Source organism: Anomaloglossus baeobatrachus, chromosome 10 (assembly GCF_048569485.1).
Source record: "Anomaloglossus baeobatrachus isolate aAnoBae1 chromosome 10, aAnoBae1.hap1, whole genome shotgun sequence".
NCBI lineage: Eukaryota > Metazoa > Chordata > Amphibia > Anura > Aromobatidae > Anomaloglossus > Anomaloglossus baeobatrachus.
Window position 1 is genome coordinate 112,470,002 of NC_134362.1, and position 18,490 is coordinate 112,488,491.

At 48.2% G+C, this 18,490-nt stretch overlaps 1 protein-coding gene across 1 annotated transcript in view; it reads right to left on the reverse strand.

Moving 5' to 3' along the window:
* The window catches only part of CSTF3 (cleavage stimulation factor subunit 3), a 238,834-nt gene that overhangs the window by 132,068 nt on the left and 88,276 nt on the right, over positions 1-18,490 (reverse strand). The window contains exons 2-3 of the mRNA XM_075325610.1: positions 12,667-12,768; positions 12,459-12,554 (exon numbers count right to left, since the gene is read on the reverse strand). Of these exons, the coding sequence (XP_075181725.1) occupies positions 12,459-12,554; positions 12,667-12,768 (198 nt within the window). The remainder of the gene's footprint in view (positions 1-12,458; positions 12,555-12,666; positions 12,769-18,490) is intronic.

An 18,490-nucleotide genomic window follows, 5' to 3' on the forward strand; every position in this document is an offset into this window, starting at 1 on the left:
CTCCTGGGCCAGTCCGGGGCCACGAGGATCACCGAAATTCCCTCCGCTTTGATTTTCTTGATTACTCTCGGAATGAGAGGAAACGGAGGGAAGATGTAGGGTAGGCGTAACTGCGACCATGGAAGACTAGAGCGTCGGAGCCGAGCGCTAGCGGGTCTCTCGACCGAGATAGGAAGGGACGTATCTTGGCATTCATTCGAGACGCCATGAGGTCCACATCAGAGAGTCCCCAACGTAGAGTGATCTGATGGAACACTTCGTCGTGGAGGGACCATTCTCCTGCCGCTAGACTCTGCCTGTTGAGAAAGTCTGCGGCCCAGTTGTCTACCCCTGGGATATGGACAGCTGAAATGATGGGGATGTGCTTCTCTGCCCAAAGAAGAATCCTGGATACCTCCTTCATCGCTGCCTTGCTGCGAGTTCCTCCCTGACGGTTGATGTAAGCCACGGCCGTGGCATTGTCTGACTGGATCCGAACAGGGAGGCCCAGTAATAAGGGTTGAAGATTCTGAAGGGCCAGAAATATGGCTCTGATCTCCAGAACATTGATGTGCAGAGAGCGCTCGGAAGGAGACGAGCGTCCCTGAACAGTGTGGTGGAGAAACACCGCCCCCCAGCCTATCAGGCTGGCATCCGTCGTGACTACCTGCCAGTGGACCGGGCGGAAGGACTTCCCTTGAGATAGGGATGAGGCTTGAGTCCACCAGACGAGGGAGCTGAGCGCAGACTGAGACAGGCGGACTGACCGGTCCAGGGAAGCTGGATTCTTGTCCCAGGAGGATAGAAGATCCAGTTGTAGAGGGTGCAGATGGAATTGGGCTAAGGACACGGCTTCTATGACCGCCACCATCTTGCCGAACACTCTCATTCCGTCCCGAAGGGATGTGTGACGGCGAGAGCAGAGGGATTGAGCAGCCCGGATCAGGGAAGACCTCTTGTCCTCTGGAAGGAAAACCCGGGACTGAGCCGTGTCTATCAGCATCCCTAAAAAGGTGACGCGCTGATGAGGAATGAGGGATGACTTGTTGAAATTGACAAGCCACCCTAGCCTTGACAGCATGTCTAGGCAAATCTGCACGCTTTCTGAGCAAACGTGAGGAGAGCTCCCTTTGACAAGAAGGTCGTCCAAATAGGGAACGACCAGGATTCCTCTGGGGTGTAAAATGGACATGACGGCCGCCATGACCTTTGTGAAGACCCGAGGCGCAGTGGCCAGCCCAAAGGGGAGGGCCCTGAATTAGAAATGACGGTGTCCTACGGCAAAGCGAAGGAACCATTGATGAGAGACACATATGGGAATGTGTAAATAAGCATCTTGAACGTCTATGGAAGCTAGGAATTCTCCAGGTTCCATGGCGGCTAGTACAGCTCTCAATGATTCCATTCGGAAAGTTCGAATCCGTACGAATTTGTTCAGCCGTTTGAGGTCCAAGATAGGGCAGACAGAGCCATCTTTTTTGGGAACGACAAAAAGGTTTGAGTAGAAACCTTTGCCGCACTGTTCCAGGGGCACTGGAATGATAACGTTTGCTTTTTGTAAAGAAGCTATGGTCTGAAATAAGGCCTGGTTTTGCGTTTCGGAATTTGGGAGACGAGAACGCAGAAACCTGTTGGCCGGCACGGAATGGAAATCAATCTTGTAACCTGAGGTGACGATTTCTCGAACCCAGGCATCGTGAGTGTGGTCTAGCCAGATATCCTGAAAAAGCAGAAGCCGCCCTCCCACAGGAGTCGGATCTGCGGGATACCTGGCGTCATGCTGAGGCGGCCTGTACAGAGCGAGGTCCTTTGGATTTAGGCTGCTTGGAGTGGGAACGCCAAGAAGAGCCTCTTGAGGGACCGGATCCTCGATCTGAGCGTTGGGACGGTCCTTGGGCCGATGGCTTTTGGGGGGCAGGCCAAAAGCACTGCCTGCGCCAAGAAGATTTTTTGAAATTTCTGGCTACAGGCCGCTTTTGTGGTAGAATGGTACGTTTACCACCCGTCGCCTCAGATATGAGCTTGTCCAGGGATTCACCAACTAGACGAAGACCCTGGAAGGGAAGTGTGGACAGGGACTTATTGGAGGCACTGTCCGCATTCCAGATCTTTAGCCACAGAACCCTGCGGGCGAAGAGAACATTGGCTGCCATTAGGGATGACCAGCTGGCTGCATCTAGAGAGCCGTGAAGATAATTAGAGGCGAGAGAGAACAAATCAAGAATCTCAAGAGCCTCCGGAGGAATATTGCAAGGGCGAAGCAACTTGCGCAGATTCCTACTCCACACGCTCATAGCTCTTGCCACCCATGTCATGGCAAACAGGGGGCGCAGAGAGGAGCCCGAAGCCTGAAAAATAGATTTGACCGCAGCATCAACTGCGCGGTCGGACGAGTCCTTAAGAGACGCATGGTCTGAAATAGACATAACCGTGTGTTTAGCCAGTCTGGATACTGGCGTATCCACAACGGGGGATACCGACCAGGGCTTAACCATTTCCGGGGGAAAGGGATAAGCGAATGAAGGAGGATTTTTTATTAAACCTCCTATCAGGGTGATCCCACCATTTAGATACGATTTGATGAAAAATCGGATCCTGGGCAAATGACTTAGGAGGCTTCTTGGCTCGCTTGATTGACCTCAGTCGGGTCCGAGGGCTGATCAGAAATCGACAGTGATTGACAGCCGCTATCAGAGTGTCTTCCATATGCCTAGACTCAGAAGGGACATCTGAATCAGAGTCAGAATCTCGGGAATCGTGACTACTAAAGGTCACGGAGCCTGAGTCAGACTGACCATCGTGTGAGTCAGAAGAGGCGGAGCGGTCGCAATGGCGCCTTTTGGAGACAGCCTTTTTACGTACTGGGGATGATACACCAGACGAAGGTGGGCTCCTCTGAGGGAGCTGAGCCGGGGGAGGCTGTGAGATCCTGTGGAAGGCTGAGATATCTGAGCGGCCAGATCATCTAACCTTTTAGACATTAGAAGAGCCCATGCAGGGATAGCCTCATCAGACGGGGGTGCTGCCTGAATGGCGGCCGGGGCCGAACCCACACATTGCACGACCCCCTGGTCCGGCAATGCCTGTTGTGACATTGTAGTAGGGGCATCGCAGCCTCGGCAGAGTGGATAGCTTCGACCATTGGGAAACGAGCTTCCACAGGTGGTCCAAGCATAGTACAGGTCCATAGAGGATGCCTGGGAAGCTTTATCACCCTTGCGGTTTTTACGCATGTCAGCAACAAACGTACAATTATACTGTGAGCCTTTAGCAGTATTACACTACTGTGGGTGAGGAGCTAGTAGCAGTATTAGAAAGGGACTGCTATACAGAGCTGGTATATACCAATAGTAAAGTGGCACACACTGCCAAACAGTCAGTATATACCTGCAAGCACAGCTAGTATATACCGCTGAAAGCTGATATACACCGCCAGCCAGCAGGCACACACCGCTAGGAAGACAGCGATATACCACTGAACAGAGCGGTATATAGTGCTGCAGAGTTGCAGAGCCAAGGAGGCGATCTCACCCAAGTCTGCTCCCCACGTGCAATGGCGTCCAGTATTCTCTGGCAGCATGGAGGGGAGAGACGGCCCACTAGAGGGAGCGGCTTCTAGAGCAGTGGAGGGGGCGTTGCTAAACATGCAGGCCGACGCCGGGAGCTAAATTAATGCTGCTTCCCCGGGATCACGGCCTGCATCGCCCCACCGGCGCCTCCTCAGGCGGCGGTTTGGATGCAGGGGACGGGAACACGTCGTCTCCCTTCCTGCTCTTGCTCCGTCTGAAGACGCGTCGGTCCTGGGATGCGGAGATCTCGGGGATGCATCTTCGGCTCAAGGCTAGCAGGCTCTCGGCTCTGCCTAGCCCTCTGGAGCTACCTCTGTGAGGTGCTTCCAGGGAGCCTTGAGGGGTATGCAGACCCGACCACTTGGGCGCGAGGGAAGACTGACTGCTTTTGTACGCCAGGTTTCCTCTGCCTGTACACGGGGGGAACGGGGGTGAGCACACCCTGGTATTGCCCCATAGTCAAAAATAGAATAAAATCAGAAAGAAAAGAAATAAACAGAAAACATGAGCTGGCCTGGGGCTCAGGCCAGACGTGTCAGCCTCCCTGCTGACACTAAAAAGAACTGAGCTAGTTCCCGCCTAGCTGGGGTTATATGCTGTGGGAGGAGGAGCTAACTTTTTTAAATTTAGTGTCAAGCCTCCCCTGGAGACAACATATAACCCATGGTCTGTGTCCCCCAATGAAAAGGCGAGAAAGGAATAGAATTGAGTCCTTAAGACGCGCTGTCTGAAACGGATGTAGCCGTGTGTTTAGCCAGCCTGGATACTGGCGGGTCTACAACGGGGGGTACTGACCAGGTCTTAACCATTTCAGGTGGAAAAGGATAAGCGAATGAAGTGAAAGAAGGTTTAATAAAAAACCTTTCAGGGCGATCCCACAGTTTAGACACGATTTGACGAAAAACCGGATCCTGGGCCGGAGGCTTCTTAGCCCGCTTGATCGCCGACTGAGAAGTCGGATCCGGAGGCTGATCAGAAATCGACAAAGTGATTGACAGCCGAAATTAGTGTGTCTTCTATATGCCTAGACTCGGAAGGGACATCTGAATCAGAGTCAGAGTCTTGGGAATCGTGACTACTAAAAGTCACAGAGCCCGGGTCAGACCGACCATCGTCGAGTCAGAAGAGGCGTAGAGGTCGCAATGGCGCCTCTTGGAAGCAGCCAATTTACGTTCTGGGGAAGAATGACCAGACGAAGCAGGCGGGCTCCTCTGAAGGAGCTGAGCCGGGGGAAGGCTGCCTGAGGTTTGGGATATCTGAGTGACAAGGTCATCTATCCTTTTAGACATTAGAAGAGCCCATGCAGGAAGAACATCATCAGACGGGGGTGCTGCCTGGCCGGTGGCCGGGGCAGAATCCAAAACCTGCGCGGCCTCCTGGTCCGGCAACTGGGTCTGTAGTGACACGGTAGTAGGGGCATCGCAGCCCCGGCATAGTGGATAGCTTCTGCCATTAGAAAACGAGCGTCCACAGGTGGTACAAGCATAGTACAGGTCCGTAGATAACGCCTGGGAAGCTTTATCACCCTTGCGGTTACGCATATCAGCAACAGAGTCCTACAGCCCTGCTATGCAGAGCCGGTATATACTGATAGCAAAATGGCATATACTGTCAAACAGTCGGCATATACCTGCAGGCAGAGCCAGTATATACCGCTAATATCTGATATACACCGCTAGCCAGCAGGCGCACACCACTAGAGAAACAGCGATATACCGCTGAGCAGAGCGGTCTATAGTGCTGCAGAAGTGCTGAGCCAAGGAGGCGATCTCACCAGTGTCTGCGCCCCACGTGGAAAATGGCATACAGTGTTCCTGGCAGCCTGGAGAAGAGAGACGGCCCCCGGAGACTGATTGGTCTTAGGGCTGGGACTAAGTGTGACGGCCAATCGGACAGGAGCTGCTCCTGAGTGAGGGAGCGGCTTCCAGAGCAGTGAGGGGGCGTTGGTAGAATGCAGGCCGAAGCCAGGGGGCTAAATTAATGATGCTCCCCGGGATCACGGCCTGCATCGCCCCACCGGCGCCTTTCCAGGCGGCGGTTTGGATGCAGGGGACAGATGACTCGTCGTCTCCCTACCTGCTCCTGGCTCCGTCTGATATCGCGTCGGTGATGGATGCGGGGATCTCAGGGACGCATCTTCAGCTCAAGGCTGAAGCAGGTCTTCGGCTCTGCTTAGCCGTCTGGAGCTACCTTGGTGTCAGGTGCTTCCAGGGAGCCTGGAGGGGTACGCAGACCCGACCACTTGGGCGCGAGGGAAGACTGACGGCTCGTGCACGCCAGGCTTCCTCTGCCCATATCCGGGGGGGGGGGGGGGGGGGAACGAGGGTGGCAGGGCACCCTGGTATTGCCCCATATCAAAAATAGAATGAATAAGAAAAAACAAAATAAAAAATAAAATCAAAATAAGCTGGCCTGAGGCACCTGGTAGGGCAAGGCCAGACATGTCAGCCTCCCTGCTGACACTAGAAAAAAAAACTGAGCTAGTTTCCTGCCTAGCTAGGGTATATGCTGTGGGAGGAGGAGCTAACACTTTTTAAATCTAGTGTCACGCCTCCCCTGGAGACACCATACTACCCACTGTCTGTGTCCCCCAATAAAAAGGCGAGAAAGGAATGGAGTTTGAAAATCAAAAGTTCAAACCAATGTTAGGCTATGTGCGCACTAGGCCGTTTTACCCGCGGTTTTGCTGCAGAAATTTCTTGAGAAATGTATGTAATCTTCCTGCAGATAACAGGGAGATGTAGAGAGGGGTGTTCAAATGCCGCGCCAAATGATCACTATTCAGATGATCAGATTAATGTAGCTTTATTTTCACACAGGTCTACGCGTTTTTTAGGAGCTTCTGCCCCCTTCCTCAGGACCGTCAAGCACAAAGAAAAACATCAAATCTCTGAGATTTGATGTTTTTCTTTGTGCTTGACGGTCCTGAGGAAGGGGGCAGAAGCTCCTGAAACGCGTAGACCTGTATGAAAATAAAGCTACATTAATCTGATCATCTGAATAGTGATCATTTGGTGCGGCATTTGAACACCCCTCTTTACCTCTCCCTGTTATCTGCCGTTTTTGTGTGGCTGCAGCCTTTGATCAATTCTACATGCGATTACAGTTGTTGTGACTCTCACAACTACAATTGGTGAGTAGTTTCACTCCTCCCCTCCACCCCGTACATAATGGGGTAAGACCCTATTTTGCGCTTTCTCTCCACAGTTTTCTCTTCTCCATTGTAATCTTCCTGTAGACATTTCCCAGCAAAACCTATGGGAAAAAAAAAAAATAGCTGTGCGCACGCTGCGTTTTTTTCCTCAAGAAAATTCTTTCTGAAGATTTTCTTGAGAAAATTTCTTGATAAAATGTGCATGTCACTTCTTTTCCGCAGGTACCTGCGGAATACCCCTGGTATTTCACTCCATTCACTGTAATGTAATCGCGAAATACCGGGTGTATACCGCAGGTAGCAAATGATGTGCGGTATACCCCTGGTATAGCCGCGATTTACCTGCGGTAATGCTCATCGCTGCCTGCGGTTTTGCAGGAAGTGATGTCATTATGACAGAAGAGGAAGCGGAGCAGAGTAAACACAGACGTCACACTCCCTGGATGCCGCACAGAAGCACTTCCGTGTGACGTCCGGCGGGTGCCCGTACAATCTGTGTCCCGCTGCGGCCCCGCGGCTGTACGCACAGCAGTATCAGTGTCTGCCCGCAGTATCAGCAGCTTGTCACGCTGCAGCGCAGGCAGACAATGACACACAACAGTGCGTGCAGCCGCGGGGATGCCGAGCGCTGCTGTCAGGAGGTGAGCTGAGATCATTACCTGCGGTGACAATCTCCTGCCTCCTGACGTCACCGCGGTCACTGCCTTCTATGCCCGTCTCGCGAGCGGCCCGAGATTGTCACTAGCGGTGACGTCACGGGCTCTCGGGATACTGCTGACAACGCGGCGGGCATAGAAGGCAGCGACAGCGCTGATGGCAGGACTGCAGGAGATCATCACAGCAGGTAATGATCTCATCTAACCTCCTGACAGCAGCACTTGTCATCCCCTGCAGTGACCTGTGCTGACCTATTGATGTTAGCTCAGGTCACTGCATTGCTCTCCCAGCAAATAGGGAATATTCTGTTCTTCATGGACTGGGACAGGGACTATGGTATGGATCGCCGTGGGACCCCCCTCCCCCCTTATTGGATTACGCCGGACCAGGATTTGATTGTCAATAAATTGGTGAAAGAGGGAATGTGGGGAGTGCTTTTTTTTTTTTCAAATAAAACTTTTTTTGTTGTCCATTTTATATTTCTTACTGACTGGGTTTGTGATGTCAGGTATCTGATAGACGCCTGACATCACGAACTCCAGGGTTTGATGCCAGGTGACATTACACATCTGGCATCAACCCCATAAATTACCTCGTTTGCCAACGCACCAGGGCAACGGGATGAGTTGGGGCAAAGCACCAGGATTGGCACGTCTAATGGATGCGCCACTTCTGGGGCGGCTGAGACCTGCTATTTTTAGGCTGGGGAGTGTCCAATAACAGTGAACCTCCCTAGTCTGAGAATATCAGACCCCAGCTGTCCGCTTTACCTTGGCTGGTGATTTAATTTGGGGGGGACCCCACGTTTTTTGTTTTAAATTATTTAATGTAAAATAACAGCGTGGGGTGCCCTCTGTTTTGGTTTACCAGTCAAGGTGAAGCTGGCAGATGTGGTTTGCAGGCTGCAGATGTTGCTTTACCCTAGCTGGGTACAAAACTAGGGGGAACCCAACGTCATTTTTTTTTAAATTTATTTTTTAGCTAAATACAAGGCTAGGCAGCCTTTAGTGCCACATGAAAGTCACTAAAGGGTGCCAGCTTAGAATATGCAGGGGGTGGGACATTATATAGGTCTTTCTCATTATCTATTCATCTATCCATCTTTCCCTCTTCATTATCTGTCTATCGATTGTCTATTATCTATATTATTTATTTCTGTTCAGCATAAAAAAAACCGCAGGGACCAACCTGCGGAAAATCCGCGGCAAAAACGCATTCGTTTTTCCCGCGGATATGGTGCGGTTTTTTACCGCAGGTGCGGTAATATTCAACTCCCAGAAGTTTCTCAAGAAATTTTCTTGAGAAAAATCACTTTTCTAGTGCGCACATAGCCTTACCCTTTTACTCATCCATGTATATACAGCAGTCTCCGTGTATTCCATGTGATTTACATGCAGCAGTCTAAAGGCTGCTTTACACGCTGCGACATCGCTAGCATCAGCTAGCAATGTCGCGTGCGATAGCACCGGCCCCCGTCGGTGGCACGATACGTGGTGAGCGCTGCCGTAGCGAACATTATCGCGACGGCAGCGTCACACGCACATACCTGTGCAGAGACGTCGCTGTGACTGGTGGACAGCCTCCTTTCTGAGGGGGTGGTTCGTTCAACGTCACAGCGACGTCACAGCAGCGTCACTGAACCGCGGCCCAATAGAAAAGGAAGGGAGGAGATGAGCGGCCGGAACATGCCGCCCACCTCCTTCCGCATTGCCGGTGGACGCAGGTAAGGAGAGGTTTGTCGTTCCAGCGGTGTCACACAGTGATGTGTGCTGCCGCAGGACCGACAAAACATAGTTACTGCAGCAGCAACAATAATTGGGAAGAGGAGGGCACGTCACCAATGAGCGATTTTGAACGTTTTTGCGACGATTCAAAATCGCTCATAGGTGTCACATACAACGACATCGCTTAAAGGGGTTATCCGGCTTCTTTGACTTTTTTTTTTTTATTTCCCTACTGGGCTACATTGGGGCAGGTAAGTAGATAGAGACCACTTACCTGCCCTGCTGTCAGCCCCTCTCCCCCGGCTCAGAGCGGTCATGTGACCGCTCCTGCCGCGATTTTGCTGCTTCCGGTCATTTCATGTCAACAATGGCAGGACCATGTTGACATGCAAATGTGGAACAGCATGTCGCCTCCCTGCTGGGCTGTACAGTGCAAGGAGTCCCCGCCCCCTTCCCTGCACCCTCCCACACATTACCCCGCACCTCTTACTCTCCAGTAACCTCCCCCTGCACTGCTGTGGGGTCCGTGACCTGGGGGCGGGGCCTGGCGGCAGCTGCCGTGGTGTCAGCTCCAGCACCGGGCCCCTGCTCAGGATCACACATTCAAATGTACCAGCATCACAGATCACCGATGCCGGTACATTTGAAAGTGCTGATGAGAAGCAGCGCAGCTTCTCATCACTGTCCCTCCCGCTGTCTGAGCTCTCTTCAGCACAGTGGTGACGTCAGAGCACAGACAGCGCGCGAACCTGCAGGAGCGGCGGGGACCGAGGACGGGTGAGTATGTATTCCTTACATGTGTTCCCGATGGGGATGGGGGGCGGGCGGTGCAGAGCCATATGTGTGCGTGTGCAGAGCCATATGTGTGCATGTGCGGTACAGAGCCATATGTGTGCGTGTGCGGTGCAGATCCATATGTGTGCGGTGCAGAGCCATATGTGTGCATGTGCGGTGGAGAGCCATATGTGTGCGTGTGCGGTGCAGAGCCATATGTGTGCGTGTGCGGTGCAGAGCCATATGTGTGCGTGTGCGGTACAGAGCCATATGTGTGCGTGTGCGGTGCAGAGCCATATGTGTGCGTGTGCGGTGCAGAGCCATATGTGTGCGGTGCAGAGCCATGTGTGCGTGTGCGGTGCAGAGCCATATGTGTGCGTGTGCGGTACAGAGCCATATGTGTGCGTGTGCGGTACAGAGCCATATGTGTGCATGTGCGGTACAGAGCCATATGTGTGCGTGTGCGGTACAGAGCCATGTGTGTGCGGTGCAGAGCCATATGTGTGCGTGTGCGGTACAGAGCCATATGTGTGCGTGTGCGGTGCAGAGCCATATGTGTGCGGTGCAGAGCCATATGTGTGCGTGTGCGGTACAGAGCCATGTGTGTGCGGTGCAGAGCCATATGTGTGCGTGTGTGGTACAGAGCCATATGTGTGCGGTGCAGAGCCATATGTGTGCGTGTGCGGTGCACAGCCCGATGTGGAGCCGTTATTTGCAATGCTGTAGTGATAATAGGTCAGGTGCTGGGGCAAAATATACTGACAGGGAATGTGTGTGCAGGGGGTGGGCAGAGGGTGGGGCTGGACACTGGGGTGGGTGGTGACAGCTCTGACTGAGGTTTTGCACAGGAAGAGGTCAGTTTGCTGGATCTGAATGTAAACAAGGAGCTGCAGAGAATAAAGGGTGAATTCAAGAGGAACAAAAGTTAGAAAACAAAAAATAACAATGTAGGTGTGATTTATATGACAATACAGCACAGATTAGCTTAACAAAAATTTTTGAGTTTATGTCGGACAACTCCTTTAAGTGGCCGGATGTGCGTCACAAATTCAGTGACCCCAGCGTGTAAAGCCATCTTTAGTGTATCCTGTGATGTGTATATAGCAGTCTCAGTGTATCTTAGCTGACTTCTATACCACAGTATTAGTTTATTGTATGTGATGCCGCTTGACCCTTTAAATCTATTATAGAACTGCTGTCTTCTACAAATCAGAAATAGACCAGAATCATGAAATGATTTTACTGTCCACAGCATCAAATTGCAGCTTTCAATTTTCAAAAGCAGAAATACAAAATTAAGCTGCTGTATCTTTGGATGCTAATGGCAGCAAAGACAGTTCATCTTTTAGACAGTCTCAAAAGTGTTCATCCATAATATCAATAACATGTGAGGGCATGCAGAGGGGAAGAGAGAAAGAAGATGGGTTGGTAAAAAAGGAGTCAGATTTTAGGTGGGTGGCTTAATAGATGGTGTCTACTTCAGGTCTATAAAAATAAATAAGAATGTCAGACTGGTGGTCAGATGACCCAAATTACTATAATAAAGGAGGGGGGGAAATGTATATGTATGTATCTGAAACTGATTAACATTGAATTAAATTGAGCAGTGAGAATATTGATTGAGAGTACGCACTATGTAAGCAAAAAAAAAAAAAATGCTGAAGTGTTTTTTTAATTAAGGTTTGTATTTTCTCCTTTGAAACCTGCAATATAACACAAATGCTAGGATACTGAATTGTGTCAAGTATGACCCATTAATAATAGAAGACGACACATGAAAGTATATTTTATATTAATATACTGCATATTTGGATATATGGCCTGCAAGAAAAAAAACTTATTACAATGAGGCATATAGCAGCAACCAAATGTATGTACACTTTAATAGTTGAAAGCGGGGATACAACAGTTCTGAATTTCAGTTAATAGGCAGGTATTTCATCTTTCTAGCAACCAACATGTTAACTTGTAAATGTGTTTTGATAGGCAAGTAAACAACTGTAAATTGGGTTTCACATTGACACATTTATCTTACTGAATGCTGCAGAAAAAAAAAGAACTGGATTATACAAAACAAACAACGTCATGCTAAATATTTAATCACTGAATTAAAATACATGTATTCAATATGCTAAAATCACCCACAGGAATCATTAAACACACATTTTATTATAATAGTAAGGCTATGGATATGCAGATAACACAAATTATAGTTTGCCATTGTCACTGGAAAGAGCATGGAGATCTAAATAAATGACACAGGAGGCAATAAATTGACACGACAAATAAATAAAAGTCTAAAGCACTCCATACCATTAAAATGTTTTAATGTTGTTGCAGTATCACTATGCAACAATCATCAGTGCAGTAACTTTGGAATTCTTAATCGGTATCACCTTCCCCCAAGTTTATAAAGCTAACATATATAATATATATATATATATATATATATATAATATATATATATATATATATATATATATATATAATATATATATAATATATATATATATATCGAAGCTAATTGTCCTCACTACTATCTAGTTGACATGTGTAGTAGTTTGAAAATACCCATAAAAAGGAAAATGTTAAAATATTAACCTCTGCTTCAATGTAAAGTTTCCAGAATCTGCCAGAACTTGGGAACTGGGCCACAAGCCGTTCATATGTCTTCCGGGCTTTGTCTATAGGCTGATTCTAGAATATGAATAGACAGTTTACAACATTATGGATGTAAGAGAAAATATGATATATATAAAGCCACTACTGGGGCCGATAGAGAACATAATGTAATCCTATGTCACTAAACCTGTGCCTCGCGAATGAGAATGCTCCATGCGTCAAGATCATATGGGTTGTCTTCCAACTTTTTTTCCGCTTTCTTCACCTTCTCTGGTACATATTCGGCAGCCTATATACAGCAAATGGTGGGGGGGGGGGGGGGGGGACAAAGGATAAAAAAAAATTAAAATATTCCAATCATCTTATACTGCATTCAGATGCAGCAATTTATGCAACAAAATCGACAGCTTGGAAATTCACTCTAAGGCCCTGTGCGCACTGGAAAACTGAATTTTCTTAAGAAAATTCCGTAGGGTCTGAAAGATTACCGCACCTGCGGTAAAAAAACGCGGCAAACCGCACCCGAAAACCGCATGCGGTTTGCCGCGGTAATATTCGCGGTATTGCCGTGTGCAGGTTAGTACATGTGTTTTATTGCATTCAATGCAATAAAGCACATTGAAAAAAAAAAAATTCCTTCTGAGAAAGATAGTAGATAGATAAATAGACAGATAGAGGGATAGACAGAGGACAGATCAATCAACACGCTGCATTTCTCCCGAGCGGTAATGTGTTGTTCACATTACCGGCTGTGGGAAATTACCTGTGGTTACCTCTCTGCAGTCTGTCTCGCTGCGAGGCTGCATTCAGCAGTGTGTCAGTGTCAGTCGCGGCTGGATGCAAGCATCGCAGGACGTGGATTACGCCGGAGCTGTGTGTTTGGGAAGGTTTAATAAAAGGGTGAACGAGGTGGTTTATTTGTGTTTTATTTAAAATAAAGGATTTTTCGGTGTGTGTTTATTCACTTTACTTACGGGTTAACCATGAAAGCTGTCTCAGACTCTGCCATGATCAAGCCTGGACTTAGTGGCGGCGATCCGCCGCCATTAACTCCTTATATTACCCTGGCAGGAAGAGCTGGGGGCACTCCGGTACTGCCGCATAATGGATGCGACAGTCCCGGGGCAGCTGCGGGCTGATATTCTCGGCTGCGGGAGGGGGGGGGCATTAACCCTGCCTCTCGCCCTCCCCAGCCTGAGAATACCGGGCCGCCGCTGTGTGCTTACCTCGGCTGGAAGGTAAAAATACGGTGGAGCACACGTGTTTTTTTTTCTATATTTCCGTTTGATTTGCATGTGTATTCTATATGCCTGTGTCTGTGTGTGAGTGTGATCTGTGTGTATTCTATGTCTATGTCTGTGATCTCTGTGTGTTTACTCTGCTCCGCTTCCTCTTCCTGTCAGAATGGCATTACTTCCCTCCAAACCGCAGGCAGTGCTGAACATTATGTCCCGAAAACGCGAAATATCGGAGGGAATAACGCAGGAAAACGCAATGAACCGCACAGAATTTGCTGCCTGCGTTATTCCCTGCGGGATTTCACGATTACAATGCAGTCAATGGAGTGAAATGCCGCAGCTATCTGCGGAAAAGAAGTGACATACAATTGTTTTTGCTGCGGGAATCCCGCAGCAAAACATGCAGCTATCAAAATCCACATAGTGCGCACAGCATTTTTTTTCCCCGTAGGTTTGGCTGGTGAATAACTGCAGAGATGTTATGAACATAACATGCAGCGAAACATGCAGCAAAACCGCAGGAAATCCGCGGCAAAAGCCGGCAAGTGCGCACAGGGCCTAACAATTAAAAGGGTCAACCACTTTATCATAACTTTAACAGATGTGTTGGGAGAAATGATTATGTTTAAAGAGAACCAACCAGCAGGGTTTTCATATATTAAGTAAAGCCCATGCTACACTGGCACTAGGATGCTGAATCTAAAGCGGCATTACACGCTGCGATCTCGCTAGCGATCGTACCCGCCCCCGACGGTTGTGCGACACGGGCAAATCGCTGCCTGTGGCGCACAACCTTGTTTACCTCCGTCACACAGACTTACATGTTCTGTGATGTCGCTCTGGCCGGCGAACCACCTCCTTTCTAAGGGGGCGGTTGGTGCAGAGTCACCGCGACGTCACACGGCAGGCGTCCAATGGAAGCGGAGGGGCGGAGACGAGCGGGACATAACATCCCGCCCACCTCCTTCCGCATAGCCGGTGAAGGCAGGTAAGGAGATGTTCCTCGCTCCTGCGGTGTCACACATAGTGATGTGTGCTGTCGCAGGAACAACATTGCTAATTAGAAGAGAACAATTTTTTGTTTTAGGACAAACTCTCCGCGGCAAACTATTTTTACCGCTTTTGCGATTGTTTTAGGTCGCACATAAGTGTCACACACTGCGATATCATTAATGAAGCCGGATGTGCGTCATAAGCACCGTGACCGACGATAAATCATTAACGATATCTTAGCGTGTAAAGCCCGCTTAAGAGTACGTTTTCTTCAGATACGATCTTTTATTTCAGAAATATGTGCAAGTAAAGTTCCAGCAATGCACTGCTATTTGGTTGCCAGGTGCAACAGGAAGGGAATATGTTGATCGGGTCTTGCCATCTATTCCCGCCCCTGTCTGCCTGCCTGGCCTTCCTCCCCCTATTGCAGTCATTGACGTTGATCTGGCGCAGGCTAAAGTGCGCACTACTGCCACAGACACAAGAGTTTTGTCCACGGCAATGGTGAGAGAGGTCATTAGCAACCACTGACTAATGTCACATACCGCTGCAGACAATGTCACACAAGTGCAAGACAGTCTGGGAGCAGAGTATAACTTATTTTTAATGGGTCACTGTCTTTTAAAAAAGTGTTGTGCAAGTAGTGAACAACCCCAATATCCCCCTCAGGATGTTTTCACCTTCATCTTCAAGCAAAGTTTTACAAGTCTGACCAGTGTCCGTTTACGAGCTTTAACAGATTCCAGTGATTTTGAGACTGTTTTTTCGTGAAACAAACATCGGGTAAGTTGTGAATGTTGGTTAATATTTGAGTTTATGAAAATATCAAAAATCTACAAAAAAAAAAAAAGGAAAATTTAAAAAGGGAACCAGTCAGGTGCAATATCCACCCAGAACCACGAGCAGTTCTGGGTGCATATTGCTATTCACTGCCTAATTGTCCCTGTATACACTAGCATAAATATACTTTTTTCTAAAAATCTGTTTTTCTAAAGATAGTTTCTTTACTCGCAAGGGGGTGAATTCCCTTGGCTAGCCAGCCCACATAGCATGTTAGCACGCCCCATTGGGCGTATTAACATGCTAATAAATGTGCAGCTTCACTGGCACAGAGGATGGATGGTCGCCTTGCAATAAAATCTGGCCAATTTTGTGTGCTAAGTATCTCAATTTTTACATGTTGTTTCAAAGCAGTAATGCATGTCTATATTCCCATATTCATTGTTTCACATATCTTAGCACTGCAGTATGCAACTGTCTCCTTTTTGTTCCCATGTTTCATATTCTTTTTGCACCTGTTCATATTAAAAACATAAGAAAGACTGATGGCACATCCTAAGATTACTGCGATCCTTGGGAGAAAGAACGAATAGATCAACAACAGGTCAAGACTTGCTTATATATTTTTTAAGCCATTCACCAAAAAGAATTAGGTGACTATCCTTTGGGTCAGTATGATTACGTTACAAGATTTATATAGGTTTTTTTTTTGGTTTGGCTACTATCATAAAAAAAAAAAAAAAAAAAAAAAAAAAATAGCATCATATTTTGAAAGATAATTTTTTGAAGTTTCTGCAGAAAGTCAAATGAGGGCTTTTTGTTTGCAGGATGAGGTGACATTTTTATCACTACCATGATCGGGCACATTTTTGTTTTGTTTTTTTATTCAAACTTTTGGTAGGCAGAATAAACATGGGGTTTCTCTTGTACACCGTTCACCGTGTGCTAAAAGTGATGACAGGTTAATTCTTCAAGTCCGTACGATTACAGGGATACTACAATTTTATGTTTTGCTGCTTTTACACAATGAGAAACAAATACAATTTCAGTGAGCTGTAGGTTTATTTTTCCGCTGACGGAGCTAAAAGGAGTCTCGTTTTTTCCGGCACAAGATAAAGGTTTCAGAGATACCATTTTTATTTACATAAGGCTTTTTGATCGTGTTTTAGTCCACTTTTTGGTAGTAAGAGGTTTAAGCATCATTTTGTATACCTTTATTTTACGGTGTTCACTGAATGGGTCACTAGTGTTAAAGTTTTACAGATGGGGTTGTTCCAGACATGGCAATATCAAATGTGCACTTTTTTTGCTTTATTTTTGTTTCTACATAAATATAAATTTTTAAGGGTATTCATTTGTTTTGGAATTTAATTTTGGGATCTTTTTTTAAAACCTTTTTTTCATTAGTCCCTCTATGGGATATTTACTTTTATTAGTCGATCGCTGGTATAATCCATTGCCATGCAAAGCAATGCATTACACCTGTCAGTGTGACACATAGAACGCCTCTAAGGCTATGTGCGCACTAGGCCGTTTTGCCCACGGATTTACCCGCGGATTTGCTGCGGAAATTTGTTGAGAAATGTCTGCAATCTTTGTGCAGACATTTCCCATCAAATCCTATGAGAAAAAAAAAATAGCTCTGCGCACGCTGCGGGTTTTTCTCAAGAAATTTACTTGAGAAAATTTTCGAGAAACTTTCTTGAGAAAATGAGCATGTCCATTATTTTCCGCAGGTACCTGCGGAATACCCCCGGAATTTCACTCCATTCACTGTAATGTAATCGCGAAATTCCGGGGGCATACCGCAGGTAGCAAATGATGTGCGGTATACCCCCGGTATAGCCGCAATTTACCTGCGGTAATGCTCATCGCTGCCTGCGGTTTTGCAGGGGAGTGATGTCATTATGCCAGGAAGAGGAAGCGGAGCAGAGTAAACACAGACGTCACACTCCCTGGACGCCGCACAGAAGCACTTCCGTGCGACCTCCAGGTGCCCGTGCAGTCTGTGTCCCGCTGCAGCCCCGCGGCTGCCTGCACTGCAGTGTGTCAGTGTGTGCCCGCAGTGTCAGCAGCTTGTCACGCTGCAGCGCAGGCAGACACTGACACCCTGCAGTGCTGGCAGCCGCGGGGATGATGATCGCTGCTGTCAGGAGGTGAGATGAGGTTATTACCTGCTGTGACGATCTCCTGCCTCCTGACATCACAGCTGTCACTGCTGTCTATGCCCGTCTCGCGAGCGGCCCGAAACTGTCACTAGCGGTGACGTCACGGGCTCTCGCGATACTTCTGACAACGCGGCGGGCATAGAAGTCAGTGACAGCGCTGACGTCAGCAGTACAGTACAGGAGATGATCACAGCAGGTAATGATTTCATCTATGCTCCTGATGGCACCGCTCGGCATCCCCTGCAGTGACCTGGGCTATTGATGTTAGCTCAGGTCACTGCATTGCTCTCCCAGCCAATGGGGAACATTCTGTTCTTCATTGACTGGGACAGCGACTATGGTATAGATCACCGTGCCCCCCCCCCCTTATTGGATTACGCCGGACGTGGAATTGATTGTTCTTTTCAATAAATTGGTTAAAGAGGGAATGTTTTGGGGAGTGTTTTTTCAAATAAAACTTTTTTGTTGTCTATTTTTTATATCTTACTGACTGGGTTGGTGAGGTCAGGTATCTGATAGACGCCTGACCTCACCAACCCCAGGGCTTGATGCCAGGTGACATTACACATCTGGCATCAATCCCATATATTACCTCATTTGCCAACGCACCAGGGCAACAGGATGAGTTGGGGCGAAGCGCCAGGATTGGCACGTCTAATGGATGCGCCACTTCTGGGGCGGCTGCGGCCTGCTATTTTTAGGCTGGGGAGTGTCCAATAACAGTGGACCTCCCTAGTCTGAGAATACCAGACCACAGCTGTCCGCTTTACCTTGGCTGGTGATCCAATTTGGGGGGGACCCCACGTTTTTTGTTTTAAATTATTTATTTAAT